Raw genomic sequence first — 18,848 nt, 5'->3', positions numbered from 1 at the left:
GCTCAGACGGTTGAGCCTCCTACTCTTGATTTCTACTGGTCATGATCTCACCGTTAGTGGGTGGGTTAGAGCCCTGTCTGTGGCTCTGTGTTGGCAACGGGAGCCTGCTTGGGATTCTCTCTCTCCCTGTCTCTCTGCCCCTCCCCTGCTTGCGTGCTGTCTCTGTCTCTCAAAAATAAATAAAAACATTAAAAATTTTTTTTAAAAAAAAACTGGGGCGCTTGGGTGGCTCAGTCCGTTAAGTGTCCGACTTTGGCTCAGGTCATGATCTCACGGTGCGTGGGTTGGAGCCCCCATCCAGCTCTGTGCTGAACGCTTGCTCAGAGCCTGGGGCCTGCTTCAGATTATGTGTCTCCTCTCTCTGCCCCTCCTCCACTCATGCTCTGTCTCACTCTGTCTTTCAAAAATACATAAATGTAAAATTAAAAATAAATAAAAGTAAATAAATAGAGTTATCGTATTTGTTGTTGAGTTGTAGGACCTTCTTTTATTATCTGTTAATCCTTTATCAGACATCTGATTTGCAAATGTTTTTTTCCATTCTGTGGATTGCTTTTTCACAATGTCAAAAGTGTCATTAGATGCACGAAAATTTTCAATTCTCATGAAGTCCAATTTATCTACTTTGTTGCCTGAGTTTTGGTGCCATATCTAAAGGATATTGGTCTGTAGTTTCATTTTCTTGTAGTGTCTGTGTCTGCCTTTGGTATCAGGATAAAGTTCGTCTCATAGAATGAGTTTAGGAAGTGTTCCCTCCTCTTTGATTTTTTGGAAGAGTTTGAGAAGGGGTGGTATTAATTCTTTATTTATTATATTTTTCTAAAGATTTTATTTTTAAGTAATCTCTACAGCCAAAGTAGGGCTTGAGCTTGCAACCCTGAGATCAAGAGCCACACGCTCTACCAACTGAGCAAGCCAGGTACCCCTAATTCTTCTTTAAATGTTTGTTAGAACTCACCCATGAAACCATGTGGTCCTGAGATTTTCTTTGTTGGAAGGTTTTTGATTCCTGATTCAATCTTACTAGTTATAGGTCTATCAGATTTTTTATTTCTGATTGAGTTCTGCTAGATTGTGTGTTTCTAGGAACGTGTTCATTTACCTAGGTTACCCAATTTGTTGGTGTACGATTGATCATGGTACTCTCTTATAATCTTTTAAAAATATTTCTTAGTTGATCTAGCTAAAAGTTGGCCAATTTTGTTGATCTCTTCAAAGAACCAACTTTTGGTCTTGTTGATTTTCTTTATTGTTATTCTATTTCATCATCTCCATTATAATTTTTATTATTTCGTTCCTTCTGCTAGCTTGGGGGTTAGTCCATTTTTTTTTTGTCTTCCTTAATATGTGAAGTTAGGCAGTTTATTTGAAATCCTTCTTCCTTTTTAACATAAGCATTTACAGCTTTATATTTCTCTCTGAGCACTGCTTTCACTGCATCCCATGAATTTTGGCAGGCTGTATTTTAGTTTTCATTTGTCTGCAGTATTTTCTGGTTTTCCTTGTGATTTCTTCATTGATCAAATGGTTGCTTAGGAGCCTGTTGTTTTGATTTCCACATATTTGTGAGTTTTCCAGTTTTCCTTCTTATCATCAATTTCTAGTTTTGCTCCACAGTGATCAGAAAAGATGCTTTGCATCATTTCCATCTTTTCAGATTCATTCAGACTAGTTTTGTAGCAAGAGGAGTCCTTCCCCTTTTGCAACAGTCTCCTTTTCTTATGGCAATAATCCTTTTGAACAAAGTCTTGCTTTGTCTAAATCCAGGTTCATTTTTTTTTTTTTAATGTGGCAGACTGAAGGATGAAGTCCAGCCTCCTCAGCCTGGAGACAGGGCCCTTGGAGAACAGACTCCAGCCGGAGTTTTGGGGAGGAAATTAATCTTGTCTCTTTCACCCCAGGTTACAGCTAGTGCAGACTGTCTGCTCTTGCCCAAAAGCTACCAGGTCATCTCCCACTTCCTTGTGCCTGATGTTATCACTCCCCGGGCTGCTTTTCCTCTTCTTTGCTTGGCCAACTCCTGCTTGCCCCTCAAGGTGTGGCTTAAAAGTGGTTTCCTCTGAAAAGCTTTCTCTTTTTTTCTTTTTCTTCTTTTCTTAAATAAATAAAGTTTATTTATTTTGGGAGAGAGAGAAAGACAGCATGAGTGGGGGAGGGGGAGAGAGAGAGAGAGAGAGAGAGAGAGAGAGAGAGAGAGAATCCCAAGTAGGCTCTGCACCATCAGCGCAGAACCCGATACAGGGCTTGAACCCATGAACTGTGAGATTATGACCTGAGCCAAAATTGAGAGTTGGACACTTAACTGACTGAGCCACCCACCCGCACTTGGAAAGCTTTTTCTAACCCTTTTTCCACCCCTGAGGCAGAGGTCAGAGCTTTTGCCCTTGGGTCCTCAGACCATGGGCTCTGCTTATCTGTTTAATATCCCACGTCCATCTTTATAGGAGCCTCATCACACTGTGGTTTTTTTTTTTTAAGTTTATTTATTTGTTTTGAGAGAGAGTGTGCCTATAAGTGGGAGAGAGGCACACACACACACACACACACACACACACACACACAGACGGACAGACAGACAGAGTCCCAAGCAGGCTCCACTCTGTCATTGCAGATCCTGATGTGGTGCTCAAACTCACAAGATCATGACCTAAGTCAAAGTTGGACACTGAAAACCTGAGCCACCCAGGAGCCCCCACACTGTGTTTTAATAGGTTGCATATTTCTGTCTCTTCCCCAAACCCTGAACTTGAGCTTTTCTGAGGCAGGAACTGTATGTATCTTCTTCCTCTTGGAAGAAGTGTTCCCATCATATAATGGGCATGCAGCGAAAGTGTAGAGAACAAAGAGATGGAGAGAAAAGCAAGGATTTCCCAAGGTTCCCCTTGTGAATGTGATGTAAAGCTGCGGAAATGTACTTAATTGCTTTGTAACTGGCCAGGAGTCAAGCGGTGTCTGCGGTCACCTTGAAAAGAAGAACTGGGGAAAGTTGTCGGTCATTCTGTATGTGTGAGTGCATAGGAGCTCATCCCTAACCCAGTGGTTCTCAACTGAGCACATTTGTGCACCCTCGCCATGGACATTTTGAAACGTCTGGAGACATTTTTGGTTGTCAAAAATAGGTGTGGGAAGCCCCTGGCATCATGTGGCTAGAGACTAGGGCTGCTGCTTAACATCCTACAATGCACAAGACAGCCCCCTGCCCTCCCACACAACGAAGAATGATTCATCCCCTAATACCCACATATCAATAGTGCTGAGGCTGGTTAGCAATGCCCTAACCCAACCCATGGGAGAATGCAGGGTTGGGGGTGGGGCTCAGGTAGGAAATGCAGCTTGTCTGGGGAAGTGGTATTTGAGCCAGATCTCAAAGGGTAAGTGCGCACGGTGAAGATAGAGAAAGGGGAAAATATCACAGTGAGGTGGAACCGTGTGAAAAAAGCATGGAGAGAGCACAAGAGGCTGGGGATGTTCAGGAAGTGGCAAGGATGTGGCCAATATGTGTGAGGGGTGGTGGCTGAGGGGAAAGGGTGAGGCAGGTGACTGTGGGATTGTGGAAATTCTTGAGCAGCCCTCATTGGAGTGGACACCTCATCTGGAGGGAAAGGGGCGAGGAAGTTAGCAAGTTAGAGACAGATGGGGTGATGGGGAACCCAGAGGCTGGGGAACTGGCTGTTTCAACGGTCTGGGGGTTGGGGAGAGAAGTCAAGTGAGACCTGATCTGGGCATGCAGAAGAGGGGACAAACTGGGAACTTGGTGACTCATGGAAATGGTCACTGAGAGAGGTGGAAGTGAAACTAAATCCTGGCAATGAAGACTTGAAATAAGCCTTACACTTCTTCTTTGCTCACTTGCCTTTCTCTGGAACCACGGGGTTGCCTGCTGGATCCGGGTGTGGGCGGAGAATCTGACATCACATGTCTACACAGGTTGAAGCCTAGAGGTGTGTAGCCAGTGGAATGATTACTGGGCAGCGTTTGGCCCTTGGCTGAGTGGACTTTGACCAGGCTCCCGAGGCTGCTCACCACACACTGGGCACAATGCCACCCTGTGCTCATTAATTGCCTGCATTCTTAAATGAGTGAGCTAGGGAGTGTTATCCTCACTTGATGGAAGGGCAAGGGGAAACAGCAAGAGGTCAAGTGGTGAAGTGAGCATTCGAAGCCCAGCAGAATGACTGAAGAACGTAAACTACTTTTTTTTTAATCAAGGGGAAATTCATGTAACATAAAATTAACAAAATTTAAAATTAATTCATTTTAAAAATATCTCTTTTGAGAGAGACAGAGAGAGATCAGGGGAGGGGCAGACAAAGAGGGGGGCAGAGGATCCAAAGTGGACTCTGTGACAGCAGAGAGCCCAATGTGGGGCTTGATCTCACGAACTGTGAGATCATGACCTGAGCTGAATTTGGACACTTTACCGACAGAGCCACCCAGGAACCCCAAAATTAATGATTTTAAAGTGAATGATTCAGTGGCGTTTGGTACATTTACAATGTTGTGTAACCTCTGCCTCTATCTGATTCCAGAACATTTTTATCACCCCAAAAGGAAACCCTTACACACATTAAAGCAGTCATTCTCCCTTCCCTCTTTTCCACAGCCCCTGGCAGTCCCTCATCTGCTCTCTGTCTCTATGAACTTACCTATTTTGTATATTTCATATAAATGGAATAATATAATATGTGACCTTTGTGTCTGGTGTCTTTCATTTAACGTATTTTTGAGGTTCATGCATGTTGTATGTATCAGGGCTTCGGTCCTTTTTATGGATGAATAAAATTCCATTACATGGATAGACCACATTTTGTTCACCCATTCATCCATTGATGGACATTTGGGTTGCTTCTACCTTTTGGCTATTATGAAGGGCCTTAAACATTCAACTGCTTTCCCCTACCACCTTGATAAAGACCACTTAGATGGTCTCTAGATCCCGTGATTAAACTATGGTGGAGAGATGAACAGGGTTTCTGGGGTTCCAGAGGAGGGAGTTCCAGAATCTTCTCCAAGATAGCAGGAAGGGGTGTAAGAAGGTTTCATGCTGGAAGTTGGGCCTTGAGTACTAGTGGACCTTAGGGACACTTTATACCATGGCCAAGGGGACCTCATAGCCTCCAATGGGGGAGGAGAGGATGTGGACTCACCAGATTCAAGAAGTGGTTCAGACAGTGGCCTCTTAAAGGAACAGGCAGAGAAGACCCTAGATTGGGGCCTGTGAGTGTGGAGAAGGGGAAGAGGTCTGTTTTGCAAGATCCCACTGAGTGCCAGATCAGAAGTTGTGTCCTGGTGGGAAGTTGCAGCTAATACAGGCACAGGAGTATGAGGCTCTCCTTGAAGAGATAGCAGGCACCATGCCAGTGGATGGACATTCCCACATCCTGGGTGGAGAATTGAAGGGAGAAGCCGACTTGAGGGAAGGCATGGAGCCAGTTTGGGATGCATTGAAAGTGAGGAGACTGTGGTCCTTCAGGGAGAGATGTCCAGGAAAACATAGGGATTTAGAGTCTAGGAGAGAGCCTTGGGCTGGAAATACAAGTTGAAGGCCCTATGCACATCATCCCCTTGCACTCAAGTGCAAAGCATTTCAGAGGTTTCCTGAGCCCAGTGCATGTGCTGTGTCCAAGGCTGGGTTCTGAAAACATAGGGCCAGACATAGTGCTGTCCTTGCCTTGGGGGAGCTTATAGTCTGGAGAAATCAGAGTTAGATATTTGCAAGGATAATCTTTTTAAAAAATGTGAACATAGGGGCACCTGGGTGGCTCAGTCAGTTAAACATCTGACTCTTGGTTTCAGCTCAGGTCATGATCTCTTGGTTTCATGAGATCAAGCCCCACGTTGGGTTCTGGGCTGGCAGCACAGCACCTGCTTGGGATTCTCTCTCTCTCTCTCTCTCTCTCTCTCTCTCTCTCTCTCTCTCTCTCTCTCTCCCTTCCTCCCTCCCCCACTCACATGTCTCTACCTCTCAAGAAAGAAAGAAAGAACGATGAGTGCAAATTTTGTTAAAGAGTACTATTCATGTAGAAAAGGACACAAATCACAGTGTGTTACTCAAAAATGTTGCACAGAGTGACCACATCTGAGCAGTTAGGACCCAGATCAAGACACAGATCTTACCTGGAGCCCTCAGGACACCCCCAATGTCCCCTTCCAGTCACTACCCACCCCCCCCCAACAGTAGCCAGTATCTTGACTTCTAACAACAAAGATTAGTTTTATCTGTATCTGAACCTTATAACAAGGCTGTCACATAGTGGGGACTCTTGTGTCTGGGTTCTTCCACTCCACATTATATTTCTAAGATACTCCCTTGTTGTATGGGTTGCTCGTTCCCCTCTTCCACTGCATGGATACTCTGTCAACTATCTACCTGTCTTAGTGCTGGTGGGCATTTGGACAGGTTCCATTTTTCAGCCGTTACAACCACAGCTGCCATGAACTTTCTCACACGCATTTGGTGAAATGTTTGTGAGCCCCTCTGTCGGATACACACGTTACAGTGAAGTTGCTGGCTCCTGTGCTCAGTGTTAGTAGAGAGTGACAAACATTTTTCCAAATGGTTGTACCAATTCTCACTCCCCACCCTGGCCCAGCGATATATGAGAGTTTCAGTAACCCTCTCCACATCCTCACCGACACTTGCTATTCTTGTCCAGGGGCCATGCTAATAATCTTCTGTGGATCTTCTCAATTTTAGTATATGTGCTGCTGAAGCACACTTGGTATTCTTCAAGAAAAAAAATTTTTTTAAGTTTATTTATTTATTTAGTAATCTCTACACCCAACGTAGAGCTCTAAACTCACGATCCCGAGATCAAGAGCCGCATGTTCTTCCAACTGAGCCAGCCAGGTGCCCCAAGGAAAAAAAAATGTTTATTGTGGTAAAGTATACTGTTTTAAAGGTACAATGAGTGGCATTAAGTACATTCACATTGTGCAACCATCCCCACCACCCATCCCTAGAACTTTTTAAAGTGAAATTCTGTGCCTATTAAATACTAACTGTCCACCCGCTCTCCCAACCTCTCAGCTCTTTGGTAACCACTATGTACATCACTTATTTGTATTGTGGTAAAAAACCAAACCAAAACAAAACAACACAAATGTCTACCATCTTCAACATTTTTTTAGAGAGAGAGAGAGAGAGACAAAGCACCCACATGCAAGAGGGGGAGGGGCAGAGAGAGAGAGAGAGACGGAGAGAGGGAGAGAATGTTAAGCAGGCTCCATGCTCAGCTAGGAGCTGGGGCCCCATCCCACATCTGTGAGGTCATGACCTGAGCTGAAATCAAAAGTCAGACACTTAACCGTCTGAGCCACCCAGGCGCCCCACTCTTAAACATTTGTAAGTGTGCTAGCTGCATGCACATCATTGATCTCTAGAAAATCTTCATCTTGCAGAACTAAAACTCTACCTATTACATAGCAGCTTCCTATTTCCCCCTCCCTGGGGGTTCCCCAAATTTCTAAGAATTTGATTACTTTAGATACTTTGTATAACTGGAAGCATGCAGTATTTGTCTTTTGATGGTGGTTTATTTCCCTTAATGTAATGTCTCCAACACTTGATATTCTTGATATTGTTATTATTTTAGCCAGTGTGGTCGTTGTGTTGTGGCACAGCATTGGGGGCTTTATTTGCATTTCCTTGGCAGCTAGTGAAGTTAAACACCTTTCTATCTGCTAATTGGCCCTTTGACTTTCTTTCCTTTTTATTGAGTTGTCTGCTTTTTTTCTTACTGACTTTTGGAAGATCCCTATATATTCTTTTTATACTGTGGATGGATCCTTCGTTAGATACATGTATTGGGAAATATCTTCTCCTGTTAGTTACATGCAGAAAGAGATTTACAAGGCGCCTGGGTGGCTCTGTCAGTTAAAATCTAACTTCAGCTCAGATCATGATCTCACTGTTTGTGGGTTCAAGCCCCATGTCGGGCTCTGTGCTGACAGCTCAGAACCTGGACCCTGCTTTGGATTCTGTGTCTCCCTCTCTCTCTGCCCCTCCGCTGCTCACGCTCTGTCTCTCTCTCTCCTTCAAAATTATTAAACATTAAAAAAATTTAGGGGCACCTGGGTGGCTCAATCGGTTGAGCATCTGACTTTGGCTCTGGTCATGATCTGGTGGTTCATGGGTTCGAGCCCCGCGTCGGGCTCTGTGCTGACAGCTCAGACCCTGGAACCTGATTCAGATTCTGTGTCTCCCTCTCTCTATTCCCTTCCCCCACTCATCTGTGCTCTCTCTCTCTCTCTCTCTGTCTCTCAATAAATAAATAAACATTAAAAAAATTTTAAAATAAAAATAAAAAACATCAGTGCCTGACACGCATTTCCTCAGAGATGCCCTGTTTGGGCTCCTGAGGGGGGCCGTGGGTGGGGTCGTCATTTCTGGGTCTTGATCTCTGCATACTCGGTGGTCTCCCGGTCCTGAAAGTTGTGTGGCCTCAGCCCGTGGAATGTGAGGGAAGCGTAGTGGAGCTTCCCCTCTTTCTCTGAGGGGAAGGCAACTGCGACTGGGGAAAGGGGGTCTGACCGGCTGTCTGACTGGCTGTGATCCTGAGTGGGAGGAAAGAAAGGCATTTGAGCTGGCCTTTGGGTCTGGAGAAGGGAAGTAGGGGCTTGGGGAACACTTAACCATTTATCCACTTCATGCCCATTTCCTGAGCATTCATTCACTCACTCACTCACTCACTCACTCATTCATTTGTAGCTTTAACAAATTTTCATCATAATGGCATTGATTCCTTGCAAATCCCCCCACCACTCCCCTATGGATGATATATATAACTGTTGTCATTCCATTTTATAGACAGAGTGTGCAAGGTCAAGAAACTCTTTAGGACACACCATCTCTGACCTCAGACAGCCTATCTGACCTCAGACAGACAATCCCAAGAGAGGACCTTGCCTATGAGGGCAAGGAGACAGTATCACATTGTCTCTCTCACACACACACGCAAATTATCTAATTGCACGTTGTGATTTGGTGGGCAGAAGAAGGGTGCTAAGGGTGTGGGTGAGAATCACTGAGGCGTGTAGGAGCTCTGCCTCACCTCCCGCCCCCACCCAGAGGCTCACAGGGTGCTGGGGACAGGCCTGCGGTTATTACAGGGAGGCATGATGAGTTTCCCTGCATAAGGCAGGGGAATATTGAGACTGGAGTGTGAAAGGCGATTAGGGGTCTGGCTGGTACAAATGGGGAGGGACACAGGAAATCATGCATGCAAACGCACAAAGTCACAGAGAATGAGTCCTGCCTGGGGATAGAGAGCTCCTTTTGAGGGCATGGGACAGATCACAGAACACCAGCCCAAGGAAATTGTGTAAAATATGTGTAAAATACTGTCACTCCTAGCCACATGTGGCTACTGAGTACGTGAATCATGGCGATTCCTCATGGAGGTGTGCCATGAGTGTGAAATAAACCTTGGATTTCAAAGACTTGGTACCAAAGGAAGGAGAAGAAGAATTAGAAGAAGAAGAAGAAGAAGAAGAAGAAGAAGAAGAAGAAGAAGAAGAAGAAAAAGAAGAAGAAGAAGAAAGAAGAGTGCAAACTATCTCATTAATAACCTATACATTGATTATTGATGATGTGATGGTGAAGTAATATTTTGAATATACTGGGTTAAATAAACATATTAAAATAGATCTCATGCTCCTCTCTATTTAAAATTTTTTAGTGTTTATTTATTTTTGAGAGAGAGAGAGAGAGAGAGAGAGAGAGAAACAGAGCACGAGGAGGGAGGGTCAGAGGGAGAGGGAGACACAGAATCTGAACAGGATCCAGGCTCTGAGCTGTCAGCACAGAGCCCGACATGGGACTCAAATGCAGGAACTGTGAGATCGTGGCCTGAGCCAAAGTCAGATGCTTGAACGACTGAGCCATCCAGGTGCCCCTCTCTACCTTTTAAATGTGGCCATTAGTAACTTTTAAGTTACGCACATGGTTCACATTATATTTTTGTTGGACTGTGCTGATCTAGACAGTGGGGGGGGGCGCAGGTACAGGGGTGACAGCTGTTTGGGAATTTCTTGCCTAAAGCTTGGGAGGAGAGGTGGAGTTGTGGAGAGTGAGGCCAGTGCCCCAAGAGGGAGACAGTGGGGGCTCGGCAGGGAAGGGTCTAAATGGAGGAGAGGGGAGAGGAAAAGGTGTCTCTCCAGTCTTTGAGATGAGAGCAGCCAGAAATCCCAAGAGAGGACCAAATTTGGTGGGGGGAGGGGTGGTCAGGGAGGGACTCATCTTTTGGCATGCTGAGTGAGCCACCTCATGCCCCAGCCCAGGACACCGGATAGAAAGATGCCCACGCCACTCACCTGGGAGACTGTATTCAATGTGGGATGGACGTCATTCCTGTGCACTGCTTTCCTGGTTGATTTCTGCCTGTAGGTCTTCACTCTGAGGAGAGAGATCAGGGCCTTTCAGCCTGGCTGGCTCACTGCTGGGACCCCGGAACTGTCTGGCTGCAGGGACCACAATGAGAACACATATTCCCTCCTTGCAGACGGCAACCACCCACCCCATATGGGGAACAGACTGCTGGCCCAGGGGTCAGGAGGCTGAATTCCTGATGTAGCTTCAACCCACTGCACTCCTCCAGCTCTGGGCTTTGAGTCTGGGAGGTTTTTCTGAGTCCCCTCCCTGACCCAAACTCATGAGGCCCTCGCCCAAACCGGGGTCACCACTCACGCAAAGAAGATGATGAGGCAGAGACACAGAGCAAGCAGGGCCGTGACACCAGCTCCCCCGATCGCCCCCTGAAGCACACCTGTCCTGGGCCCTGGTCTCCCTGCAGGTAAGAGGCACCCGGGGTGAACTCCAGCACCATGAAGTAGAAGTAGGCACCTAAGCCTCCAGCCTTCTGGAATCCATGACCCCGGGTTGTGCCCACTTCTATCCAGGACTGGCTCCTCTGTCCCCCTGTCCCTCTACGGGATCCCAGCCACCTATTCCCCCAGCCCCTCCCCCACCAACCTTCCGGTGACTTGGACCTCTGGCACCCCTTGGCCCAGAGTCAGAAGCACTTCTCTGCTTGATCCTGCCTCGTGCACCTCCTTCCTCCAGGCATCACCCTCCCCTCACCCCGACACAGCCCCCTGACCTGGCAACAGCAGGATGGTGGCGCTCTGTTCCCCATGCACATTCCTGGCCTCGCAGCTGAGTCTGAGGCTGGAGCCCAGCGGCTCCATGAAGCTCAGGTTGCTGTTTGCCCAGGGCCCCTCGGAGCTGGAGGTGACCGTCAAGGAGGCATTGCTGTGGTTCCCTTCCAGCAGCCCCTCCCCCAGCCGCCAGTGCAGAGAGGGGGGCAGCTGGGATTGAGCAGAGCAGGTGCAGTGCAACCCCTCACCCTCCCAGGAGCAGGAGGGACCAAACAGCTTCGGGGGTTCTGCAGGACGACAAGAGAGGGATCAGAGGAGCCCCACCTCCCAGGACCCAGGCATCCTTCCCAGGTGTGCTGCAACTCACTCTTCACAAGGAGGCTCAGGGATGCTTCCAAGGAGCCCAGCAGGTGCTGAGCTCGGCAGACGTATATCCCATGGTCCCCCAGTTCCACCCGGGGCAGTTGCAGGACCCCGGGATTTGAGGGTTGTGAGGGCTTCAGGGTCAGGCTGCCCCGGGTCCAGCTCAAGTTGGCAGGAGGGTTACTGTTGTGGTCACAGACCAGGTGTAGGGACTGGCCCTCCTGGACTGGGAGAGATGAACCGTTGCCCAGAGCCTCAGGTGCTGACAAGACAGAGAACAAGTTAAGCCCCGGCCCTCACCAGGGGTATTCTGTCTCCGTCTCTGTATGTGTCTCTCTCTGTCTCTTTCTTTTCCTCATATCATTTAAGTCTGTTTCTTCTCTTCCACAGCATGATGGGCTCTTACGTTTGGGGTCACCCCAAGGGGACAGAGCTGGGAGTGGGCACTACAGCCTTTCTAAGAATCCCTCTTGTATTCATCTGAATTGCCTTGTTTCTCACCCACCTACCTCAGCCATCTGTGCCAACGCAGATCCCAGATTTGCCTCTAAGAACCTGGCCGTTCTGTCTTTCACTAAGTTCACAAAGACCCGTCTCATTTAGCCGGGTCTGAGAGTTCACAGTCTTGTGAGCGAGATTCCCCCAAATCACTGTGATGTGTTTTGTGACAGGGGTCCGTTGTGCGGAGGGAGCCCTGAGGATGGGAGTTCAGTGACACTGTCAGGGAAGGGAGGGCTTCCTTGAGGAGGAGAGCCTACAGCAGAGCAGGAGAGGGGCTGGGAGCTGGCTGGAGGATGATGCTGGTAAGGAAGAGCAATTGAGGGAGGCAGACACAGAAAATGCAGCTACGGCTGGGGCGTGAGAAGGCCCTGCACGTCAGGGAAAATCAAATAGTCCTGTAAGGCTTGAGTGAATGTGTATGCTTGGGAGTGTTTACATACGAGGCTTCTGGAGGTTAAAAAAGTAATATTAGATGACAGAAAGACAGAGGTTTGAAAGGAAATATTGGTACACACAACATTACTGGTAAATGGTTAACAACCAGCTCATTGGGGAGGGAGGAGGGGAGGGAAAAAAAAAAAAAAACCAACCCTGACTTGTGACATTTGCCAATTTCCTTAGTAATTTCCATTTGCCAATTTCCTTAAATACATCCCCCCCGGCCAATTTCTAGCACCCAACTAGATGTCACTGAACCCAAAGTTGAGGAAGCATGGACACAATTAGCTCCCGCCTACCAGTGAAAGCCAACTCCAGGAAACCAATGAATGCAACACTTCCCCTCAAAAGAAAAAAAAAAACACATGTTTTTGCCTAACAAAGTCACCACATGCTAAGTCAAAGAGGCCATTATTAGGCTGCAAATAAATCCTTTCAACTAACATACAACTGATTTCCTTCATATAAAAAGAGCTTCTTCAAATCACTAAGAAAAAGTCCACAAAGAAATACAAATGATTCTTAAACGTAACGAAACATACACAACGTTGTTTACAAAATGATCATTCAAGTTAAAATGGCAGTGAGTTCACCTAAGATATCAGCAAGGATGAAATGACAATGTTCAGCAGTTTGGGATTATAAGCAGAACAACTTCCATACCACATGATTTGGCAGTCTCTGTAGAAATTACAAACACACCCTTTGATCTGGGACTTTTCTTCTTGAGACAATTATCTTATAGACACATGTACACATATGGGGAATGTTTGTACGAGTTATTTGTTGCAGCATTATGTGTCTTATCAAAAGTCTGGAAACACCGTGGCTTTCCACCAATGGGGACTAATGAAGTACTTTACATTGTAATATACTTCGAATTAGAAGACCATGGAGTCGTCAGTAAGCATGAAGAAGGTTTCCTATTACTCATAGACAGTCATGGACTAACGTCACTTGGGACAAATGCATCGTGGCGATGTAAGACTTTTAACAACAAGCAAAGCTAGGTGAGGGCTTTATGGAAACTCTGTGTACTATATAAACCTAAAATTATGCCATGGTGAAAAGTCTATAAAAAATAATAGCCAAGTGAAATAAGTCAGTTTGAGAAAGACAAATACCATGTGATTTCACTCATATGTGGAATTTCAGAAGCAAAACAAACGAGCTAAGGGGAAAAAAAGAGAGAGAAAGACAAACCAAGAAACAGATTCTTAACTATAGAGAACAAACTGATGGTTACTGGAGGGGAGGAGGTGGGCAATGGGGAAATAGGTGATGGGGATTAAGGAGGGCACTTGTGAGCACCAGGCGATGTATGCAAGTGTTGAATCACTATTTCATACACTTGAAACTAATATTACGCTATACGTTAACTAACTGGAATTTGAATAAAAACCTTAAAAAAATAATAAAGATGTAGAGCAGCGTATACAATATGATGTGTATGTGTGTGTGTGCTTTTAAATGGAGATGCGTAGATTACATTTAGAAAGATAACCAAGAGGGGAGATACACAGGTGCTGAACAGTATTTTATTCTTATTCAGTTTTGCTAGGGACTGGAATGGGTTCCCTTCAAGCTCAATGTCCAAGCCCTAACCCCCAATACAGTGGTATTTGGAGCCCTTTGGATGGGCCTTTGGGAGGTGATAGGGTTAGATGAGGTCATGAGAGTAGGGCACTCCGGATGGGGTTAGTGCTCTTATAAGAAGAGACACCAGACAGCTTTCTTTCTTGCTTTTTTTTTTTTTTTATAATTTTTTAATGTTTATTTATTTCTGAGAGAGAAAGGGAGAGAGAGAGAGAATGAGCAGGGAAAGGGCAGAGAGAGAGAGAGAGAGAGAGAGAGAGAGAGGAAGACATAGAATCTGAAGCAGGCTCCGGGCTCTGAGCTGTCAGCACAGATCCTGATGTAGGACTTGAACCCACGACTGCAAGATCATGACCTGAGCCGAAGTCGGACACCCAACCGACTGAACCACCCGGGTGCCCCAGAAAGCAGTCTTTCTCTCAGGTGCGCTAGAGAAAACACGGCCGAAAAGCAACCCCTCTCACCCGGAGTGAGCTCTCCCCTGGAACCATATTGGCTGGAACCTTGGAAGCTTGACCTTATATTTGCCAGTCTCCAGAAATGTGAGGAATAAATGTCTGATGCTGAAGTCCCTCAGTCTGTGGTATTTTGTTCTGGCTGCCTGAGCAGACCAACACAATTTATGCTTACTATTTTAAAAAATATCATGTGACTGTTGAAGGAAACTGCAGGAATAGGCAGGGTCCAGATCCTAAGGGAACAGGGCGAGATTTGGGAGGAGGACACAGCCCTCGCACCAGGGAGCGGCACACCCATCAGGCATGGAGGTTGTGCAAAACCCCTTGGGAACAGGGTCAGGAGTGGGAGGAAGCCAGTTTGTAAGCTGAGGATCCAGTGGGGGGGCTGTCCCACCTCCGCTACCCCACACCTGGCCTGAGCCTTTCTCCCACCTGGGTTCTAAAACCCCAGTTCTGCTCTGAGGGGTGGAGACAGACGCCCCTTCCACCAAAGCCTGAGAGAAGAGGTTGCGTCCTACCTGTGCCTTCTCTTGGGAAAACACTGATGGTCAGGTTCTGGGGCGCATCTGGACAGATAGACATAATTGTTTTCAGAGACAGGAAGATGAGGGTTGGCCCTATTCTCCCAGAAACTACAGAAATAGGAAAAGGGTGGAGTTGCGAGTTTCCTTTCCTTCCTCCCCAGAATTCTAGACCCTGCCTCCCCCACCCCCAGCACCCACTGTCCTCAGGGACCCTGGTGTCCTGGCCTGGCACTCACAGGACACGTTGAGCTGGATGGTCCTCTCTGTGCTAACGTTAGCTCCAGGGAAGGTCACTTGGCAGGTGAGGTTGGTGCCATGGTCCTGGGGCCCCGGGGTGAGGGTGAGCACCGAGGAGAAGTGTGCCCCATGGCCCAGGGAGGTGAGGGCATCCCCGATCCAAGAGAAGATCGGGGGTGTCCCCCTCTTACAGGCCCAGGGCACACTACAGGTAATGTTCATGGGCTGGCCAGATTCTAGGGGCCCCTGGATGTGGATGTCAGGTGTCCGTGTGAGAGCTGAGGGAGAAAGAGAGACAGAGACCCAGGCCCTGAGTGAGCCCCCAGAAGCAGCCTCTATATTAGGCCAGCCGTTTCCTCCCAGCCAGGATGGAAATCAGGGGGTCCCCTCCCGGACCTGCCCTGGGGCCCTCAGGACCCATGCATGTCCTCTTTTTGACCCCACTCCTTACTTGTCACATTCAGGAAGAGCTGGTAGTTCTTGAAATGATATCTCTTCCTTATGTAATTGTATTTCACATAAGACCCTCTCTCCACCCTAAAGAAGTATGTCCCCGAGTCCCTTTTCTGTGCGTCTCTGATGTCCAGGGAGCAGTTGTAGTCCCTGAGGTCTTCAGGGAGGTGGAAACGGCCTTGGGTCTCCTGCTGCACTTCACGATTGGGGTTGTTTGTGGCCACTGGAGCACCCTGTACTGTATTGGTCCCTTCCCGGAACCAGTAGCCGTGAGTTGGGTCCTCCTCAGTGTATTGGACTGGGGGGTAAGAGAAACTGCAGGGCACGAATGCACATAGACCCTCCTGCACCATTATGGGTGTCTGCACTTGCAGGTGAAATCTGGGATCCTGAGACTGGGACCCTGTGGGGAATCAAGGGTCAGTGTCAGCCCCTGCCCGCCCGGTCCTCTCGCCTCCGGCCCCGTCCTCTCGCCTTGGCCCACTCACCTGCACACAGCAGCAGCAGCAGCAGCAGCAATGGTGGCATCTGTGGGGTAAGAGTTGTGGTGCCTTGGTGTTACAGGATGGGGAGGAAGCCCCGATAGGAAGCCCAGGGCTGATGTCTGAAAAGTGACTGCCCATAGAAGAGGAACTTGTCCCCAGCATGCTCTCGGAAGTGGCGTGACCCTTAAAGATTAACCACTCCTACTTTCCAGATGGGGTTCCAGCAATCCACTGCCACCCACCCCGGTCCCTGTCCGTGGCCTGTCCCTCCTGCCCCTCTGTCCCCACCAGGAGGGCAGGCACTACCCGGCCAATGACACTTCTAGAAGCCCAGAGGGTCAGTCCTGCCAGTTGTGGGGCTCAGGAAGGGGTTTAACCACTCTGCACAGGGGAAGCTTGAGGCAAGAAAGACGGGGACAGGTCCCCCCCCCCCACACACACACCCCAGGTGAGGGAGAAGATGATTAATGAATGAATGAACATGACAACTGCATCATCACCATCTCCTTTCAGGGGAGTGGAGTCAAAGGGGAGAGTGTCAGACTTTGTGTCTGGTCTTGAAAACTTCCCTAACACCCAAAAAGACAGAGACACTCCAGGCCACGCGAGCTCCTGTTGGTAGAGCGTGAGCTGGTAAGAACACAGGCAGGGGTTTGTAGGAAACCCCATTGCTCTGTGTAGCTAGGAGGTGAGTTCCCAGGTCTGAATGGCCAGAGTGGATGGGACCAGGACTCCGAGGGGGATCTTGAGTTTCTTAATCAGCTCATAGCTGCCTGCCCCAGGCTTCCCTGGGGTTGCATGCACCAGGCCATGCCTGGGAATCGGGCATTTGCTGCAAGATGATAGCACAGCATGATGGTGAGGGAGAATGCCCAGGTGTGCCTGGCCCTCCTAGCCTCCAAGCCTCAGTTTCCTCAGGAGCCCCATGGAAGGATCACAGTCAACACTTTGTCTGGGGGAGAATCCCACAGGAGGACAGAGGTGGGCATTTTCGGCAGATGCGGGTGTGGCCATCTTGCATGTCAAATGCCTGGTCCTGTCCATTCCTCAGTGGTCATTCTGAGTCCTGCCTTTAGTAAGAAGCTCCTGGTGGTCAACCCTTCCCTAAAGCTTCTTGGTGGTACTGTGCTGTGATAACCCTAGCAAACCAGTACATGGGGTTTTTGAGAAGACAGATGTGTTCATACAAGAAAAGTGCTCCCAGCAGGCTGGTCTGGCCCACGCTGGGCAAAGTCCGCACAGTGGCCAGTGGCGGGCCTGTAGGAGAGGACTGATCTGAAGACGGAGGAAAAGGGAAGGGACGGATTTGGTAACGGTCTCTTCTGTGCTCGGATCTCTGCCTCACTCTTACTTAACCCCAGCCACACTTCCCCTTCTCTCCCCAGGACAGGACAGGCTCTGTGGGCCTCTGTTCCAGCTGGTCCCTCTGCTGGCTGAGCTGCTCCCGTCTTCTGAGCAGGGAGTCCTGGAGGCTGGGCTGAGTTAAGGCTGACCTTGGGGGAGCAACAGCCAGGGCCAGGACAGGGGAATCAGAGACAGAGTCACAGCCTGGGGTGGACAGGGCTGACCCAGGAGGGAGGATGGGGCTGTCGGAGCCTGGAGGAGGGGGTGAGGGTGTGCCTGGACGATGGGACAGCTGAGCCAGAGCTGGAGGGTGAGAAGGGTTTTCTGGGAGGCAGGCTTGTCTTATTCCAGAGAGCAGGTGGTGTGAGCAGACAGGGGTCTGCCTGCAGCTCTGGCTATGTTCTGGTCAGCCCCTGTGCATGTCAGTCATCAGGTCTCTGCTCCAGGGGCCAAAGAAATCCAGTCTGATCTCCTGAATCACCACGTTCCCCCACCCCCTCCTCCGCCTCCCATCTTCCTCCCTCTCCTCCCCCTCCTCCGCTCCTCCCCCTCCTCTCCTCCTCCTCCTCCCCTCACCCCCTCCTTCTCTCCCCCCTCCCATCCTTCCCTATCTTCCTCCTTCTCCTCCTCCCATCTTCTTCCCCCTCCTCCCCTTCTCTCCATATTCCTTCCCCCCTCCTCCCCATCTTACTCCTCCTCCCTAACTTCCTTCCCCTTCCTCTTCCCATCTTCCCCCTCCTCCCCCTCCTCCTAACTTCCTTCCCTCCTCCCCTTCTCCTCCCCATCTTCCTCCTCCTCCTCCTCCTTCTGTTTTGGGAAAGAGAACGGTAACTGAACCACCCGATGAGCTCTGCAGCCAATGAAGCTCATAGGTGTCCCAAGCAGGGGACCCTGGTTCCTCTGACCAGGTCTCTTCATCAACACCCAAGTTATCAGGAAGACACCCCAAGGGCTTCCTCAGGGAGCCTAGAGTCCAGGTAGAAGGTGCTGGAGTATCCAAAAAGATGTTCTATTGGGTTGGGATGGGCCCAGGACCATGGGAAGATCTTTCCAAGCACCCTTGGAGGGCTCCTAGTATGTCCCATGAACTCCTCTCACACCCCCATGGGGCCCTCAGAGAAGGATTGAGAGCAGAGACACTTTGTAGTGCACCTGGGCCTCCCACATTGGCCCATGACCCCAGAGCCCAGCCATTTTTGCCCCCTGCTCTTTCACTCCCCGCATCCTTTAGGTGACTTCACTTTGCTTCTCACTGGTCCTGGCTTCGTGTCCATCTTCCAAAGACCAAGAGATGTTTCCATCTTCCCTGTCCATTCCCTGGTGATTGGCCTCAGTTCTTCCAGACACAGGCC

General features: G+C 48.7%; 1 protein-coding gene and 1 non-coding gene across 3 annotated transcripts; both read right to left on the bottom strand.

Moving 5' to 3' along the window:
- Positions 1-6,610: 6,610 nt before the first annotated feature.
- LOC128778127 (U6 spliceosomal RNA) lies at positions 6,611-6,717 on the bottom strand. Its single transcript, XR_008423498.1, has one exon. It is a non-coding gene; the product is annotated as a U6 spliceosomal RNA (small nuclear RNA).
- Positions 6,718-6,853: 136 nt separating this feature from the next.
- Positions 6,854-16,317, bottom strand: LOC109252971 (sialic acid-binding Ig-like lectin 5). Of its 2 annotated transcripts, XM_019425479.2 has the most exons (9): positions 16,156-16,313; positions 15,666-16,070; positions 15,214-15,492; positions 14,972-15,019; positions 11,465-11,722; positions 11,100-11,384; positions 10,688-10,787; positions 10,315-10,396; positions 6,854-8,556 (listed from the first exon to the last, which is right to left on the bottom strand). In XM_019425479.2, exons 1-9 carry the CDS (start codon positions 16,193-16,195, stop codon positions 8,383-8,385), a joined length of 1,671 nt encoding a protein of 556 aa, XP_019281024.2. In that variant the 5' UTR covers positions 16,196-16,313; the 3' UTR covers positions 6,854-8,382. The 2 variants fall into 2 exon arrangements, with proteins under 2 accessions (XP_019281024.2, XP_019281025.2); XM_019425480.2 differs by lacking the exon at positions 15,214-15,492 and having other exon boundaries at positions 16,156-16,317.
- Positions 16,318-18,848: the final 2,531 nt, after the last annotated feature.

Source organism: Panthera pardus, unplaced genomic scaffold (genome assembly GCF_024362965.1).
Source record: "Panthera pardus isolate Hobbes unplaced genomic scaffold, ASM2436296v1 HiC_scaffold_18, whole genome shotgun sequence".
NCBI lineage: Eukaryota > Metazoa > Chordata > Mammalia > Carnivora > Felidae > Panthera > Panthera pardus.
The sequence above is the reverse complement of the archived record's forward strand: the minus strand, read 5'-3'. Positions and strand labels throughout refer to the sequence as shown.